The sequence below is a fragment of the Liolophura sinensis genome, chromosome 9 (assembly GCF_032854445.1).
Source record: "Liolophura sinensis isolate JHLJ2023 chromosome 9, CUHK_Ljap_v2, whole genome shotgun sequence".
Lineage (NCBI taxonomy): Eukaryota > Metazoa > Mollusca > Polyplacophora > Chitonida > Chitonidae > Liolophura > Liolophura sinensis.
The window spans coordinates 34,091,723-34,096,360 of record NC_088303.1 but is presented as its reverse complement, the minus strand read 5'-3'; the positions used below and the strand labels follow the sequence as shown (position 1 = coordinate 34,096,360).

Sequence of the window (4,638 nt, the reverse complement as noted above, 5' to 3'; positions counted from 1 at the left end):
TTCTCCGCCTTAAATCTGAAGGTTGCAAGTGATTTCACTCACCCGCACTTTCAATGCTGCGTTTCTAGTATTGCTTAACAGTGTTGACGGTTAATGAAATATGGCGAAAATTCCAAGGACAAGAAGTTACCAATAGTCGTCAAAAACTCCTACAACTCGATCCGAACTACATGTATATCTAAACACATAGATTTTTTACCTGAACGGAATAAACTGTATACGAAGGATTTCATATTTACCATATTTAAAGTGTACCGAAGTTTTTTTTTTTTTTTCTTTTCGAAGTAAAATGAGTTGCATAGAATCAACCAGACGATATAGAAAGCTACAGCTGGCTTTCGTTATAACACCAGAGGTGCTAATCACCTGTGACTTAGAATAACTTACGTCTACATTTTGCCCCTTACCCTAATTTTAAGTCCTATCTACGGTGCCCTGTGTTAATTGGGCAGTGACCTCAATTATGCTGCTGGGTTAAGTTAACGGGAACATTCACCATGATAAGAACGCGGAGTGAACCTTCTACACATATGCTCATAGCTTTTTGTCTGTGCATACATTACGAAAGATACAATAGACAGTCATGCATAATTAAATATTTCCAGGAAACAAGCCTTATGAAGACAATGGATCAATACTATAATAGTAATTTGGAAACAAATGTATATGGTATAAGCACTGTAAAACTGTTATTCAGTTTTTTTCGTTCATTTCCTCATTCATTTATTATATATACAATTTTTGTATATATATTTTCAGTTTTGTATGTGGAGGACATCGGTATATGTGTGTTGTATTGTATCAGATGCAAGTAAACAATGTGAAACGTGCCACTTTCCCTTATATTACGTGCTTGTATGTTGTTTATGAAGAAAATACGATGTATACGATCTTCAGAGTACTATTAATCATATATGAAAATGTCTCATTTTTATTTTTTTTAGAGTTCACTATTCACAGAATAGTCGCTATTAAACACAAAATTCGAGGTATAGTCGTACAGTTCTGATAAATAATTAATGTTTAGTTTTTACTTAACATTTAAGTAAATGCATGATCTGCTGTTATATAGGACTTTGGTATGTTTGGAAAAAAATTAGCAGTGTCCTTTGCGACTGAAAAAACATATGCTAACCCCATATGGGCTCCAAGCACAAACCAGGTAGGTACTTGTGTTGATTGATTAACAGTGGCTCAGGTAACAGAAGCGTAAAACTGTCCAAAGGGCGACCTAGAACAAGATGTTTCACTATAACAGCAATTTCACTATGTCAAACCGATGTCACCTTGCAACGGGTTCAGAGAAAAGTCTTGCGGACAGAAGAAGTTTGGCCCATATAAAGATGCTGACTTGTTCGCGGGCTTGGCATGGCTGGTTTGCCTCTTCGACTTTTTGTTAGCTTTATAGCTTTATGAAGAACATGCATCTGGATATTATACACAGATATGAATATCATACGAATCTCGATAACATACATCTGAATAGCATATAGAACTGAATATGGTACGTGTGGATATCATACATCTGGATACCATAATCTGAATATTACACATCTCAATATAATACATCCGGACATTGTACATCTTGTATCTGAACATTATACATCTGAATATCGTACATCTGGATACCATACATCTGAATAACATACCCACAGAAAGCTGGCATAAACACAGATTCTGTATACCTGCCTTTTATTTCATCTAAACCATACACATGTGACATTTTCTGAATTAAATTACGGAAAATATAATCTGAGTTTGAGAAATATATTGTCCATCCAAGGTGTATACACATATTGACATCGGAGGTTGATTTTGCAGTATTCGGATAAAAACAAATTAGTGAACTGGAAAGCCTTGTACGCTATCCCTGCTCTCGGACGAACCGATGATAAGCCTGTAACAGTAAACAAGTCTGGGCCTATATATTGGTCTGGAATTATAGGGAAGACCCAGCATTCTACGAAGCATGAGGCATACATGTCAGGGGGCGTGTGACGGAAGATATACGGTTTATGCCAGCCACATCCTTGTGTCATTATTAAGTTAGAAAGTAATGCATAAACCACTATACAAAAGTATTATATAGGGCCTACTTATGTTTAGCTAGGTGAGGTTATGTAGACCGTGTCAAACGGAGGTTGGATTTGTTGAAATTCCATCCACGTCAAGATTAAAGGTTGACACGTTTCTGGTGTGTCTCCAAGGAGATTGTGACGTGTCTAAGGAATGTAAACTGTGACTACTGAGTATTATGTGTCAAATCGAGGTAACTCTGGACTTGGGCAGTGTTGTGCTATTTAGAAATTTTTAGGACGCCGTATAGAATGAAAGAAATTAACCATTGTGGTAAAAATAGAGTGTCCATTTCTTTTTTCTGATCTGACCAATCACACACAGGGTCGTGTTGTTTGAATTTGGAACTACTGAAATAATGACGTCACTCTGCACGGGAACTCCTTATCCGAGACTGCTGTGTGAACGATGGTAGTAGGGATGATGATGTGTAAGAATGGCATCATAAGGATCAGTCCCTCTCCCTCTCTTTGTCCCGCCGTGAATTAAACGACCATAATTTAAGGACCCCTTGTAAAATTTCGAAAAAATTAAATTGTAATGCTCAGACACGCAGTGTGTTCGATTGTTGAGCTAACATTATAATCTTGGAATTGCATGATTTCTAATGGAAAAAATGGATGTATTCCGTATAAATTCATTTTCAGCTTGTTTCAGAGGGTTATCGAAGCTAAATCTGCGATGTCAGACGACATCTTGTACCGGGTAATAACGGAAGCAGACGTGGACGAGGTAATCCGGCTGATGGATGAAGACTTTTTCAAGGAAGAGATCATCGCAAAAAGCCTAGGTTTTGAAACGCCTCGGGAGACTAAAGCTTACTACGACACCATGATGGGGGTCTTTGTAGACTCAAAGCTCTCTGTTGTAGCGGTAGATTCTTCTCAGGCGAAAATTGTTGGCGTCATTTTGAACCTTGTCTCCACGCCAGATAATCCCAATGAATTCAGCTTTGACACTGATGACAAGGACACCAGCAAACTGGCCACGATGGACAAAGTGTACGATCCAGTGTATGATGACGTGGACTTCTACCAGCTCTACGATACTTCAATTCTAGTGGCCAACAGGGTATTGTGCGTGTCCAAGAGCCATAGACGTAAAGGCATCGCTATGGGTTTGATAAGGTCAACGCTTGAGAAAATCCGTTCGCAGGGAATTCCTTGTTACGTCGTGGAGGCCACTAGTGCTTACACTCGGATTATGATGGAACGATTAAATTTCGATAAGATTAGCGAGAAACCGTATACAGAGCTTCTGGTTAATGGCCAGCAGATCGTTACGGACACATCTGTCCACAAATCAGTGTCACTACACGCAAAACGGTTGTAAAACAATAACATTGGACGAAAAATCATGGTTGACCATTATGTATTACTTTCTCAGAGTGCATGACGTTAAAGCGTATAGGCGACGTCATTTTCAAAGAAAATTTGGTGGCTTTCTGTGAGGTACTTATGAAGAACCTATTCTTCTTGGGTTCCATCCTAGTTTCTCAAAGTCATCGACAATTACCTTTCAAATAATCATGGGAGAATTGATTTTTTTCTGGATTACAATCAAGGATGAAAAATGAACTTAGCTCATTACAGGTGTTTTATAGGATTCCAATACACGGCTGTGAAACTTTTTCTTATAATTGGTTGTTAAGATCATTACAGCGAAACGCCCAAAGAAATAATCTATGGTAGCTATTGGTTGTCGGGTTCAATGGCAACGAATTCTGTTTTATATCAACCATGTTTTCTATTTAGGTGAAATTTTTACTGTTACCTTTTTATGGATAACTGAATTATACATACATGATCTTTAAGACATTTATTAACATTGTCAAGAAAGGGCACAAGGTTAAGCAGTCATGAATGACCAAATACTTTTTTGAACATCTGTCTGTATTTGAAATAGCTATGTTTAAGAGTTAGACGTAATGGTTTGGATGGGTTATCCATATATTGTACACTATCGTTTGCAACCGTTTATAAACATCTCACGGTGTGTTTTTTCAATGAAGAAAATTATGGTATATTTCCATCACTATAATGCCATAGCATTTTCTATGATACATACTTTCAAAAGTGAGGAAAAGAAACCATCATTGGCATTCATAGTATTTGGCTATAGAATAGAATAACTTCTACGGTACTTCTCAGTAATATGTATGCAGTGAAGTATGCAAGGAATTACTTTGTTCTGTTACTAGATTGTAATGTTTGCCCGTCAAATGCCTTTCTAGTAAATACATGTGGTATACATGGAAATACCCAGTTCTTTAACTGGCCTAGAACATGTCTGATATTCCGAGAGGTCCATAGTGGAGCAAGGCCTCTATATACACATTCTCAGTACGCCTTATCATGAAACTCTACTTCAGGGAAAGTCGGCAGCATTTTTATGATGACGACTGGCATTTCGCCCATAATCTTACAGGGAATTTTTGGCCAATTCTCATGATTTTTATTGACTTGATTTTTTTATTTCACCAGAAATTTACAAGATGTTTACGTCAGATGACCGTTGGAAAGGGGGAAATGAAACCCCCGGGGTGCTTGTTCTCTCCCTGCT

The 4,638-nt window shown here is 37.7% G+C and overlaps 1 protein-coding gene across 1 annotated transcript; it reads left to right on the top strand.

Annotated features, from left to right (window-relative positions):
* The first annotated feature begins 2,330 nt into the window (after window positions 1-2,330).
* On the top strand, window positions 2,331-4,306 carry LOC135475876 (uncharacterized). The gene is made up of 2 exons (XM_064755822.1): window positions 2,331-2,349; window positions 2,724-4,306. Exon 2 carries the CDS (start codon window positions 2,758-2,760, stop codon window positions 3,406-3,408), a length of 651 nt encoding a protein of 216 aa, XP_064611892.1. The 5' UTR covers window positions 2,331-2,349; window positions 2,724-2,757; the 3' UTR covers window positions 3,409-4,306.
* Window positions 4,307-4,638: the final 332 nt, after the last annotated feature.

Excerpts from the sequence above, each read along its gene's own strand:
- LOC135475876 (XM_064755822.1), top strand. The coding sequence starts at position 2,758 with ATGTCAGACGACATCTTGTACCGGGTAATAACGGAAGCAGACGTGGAC.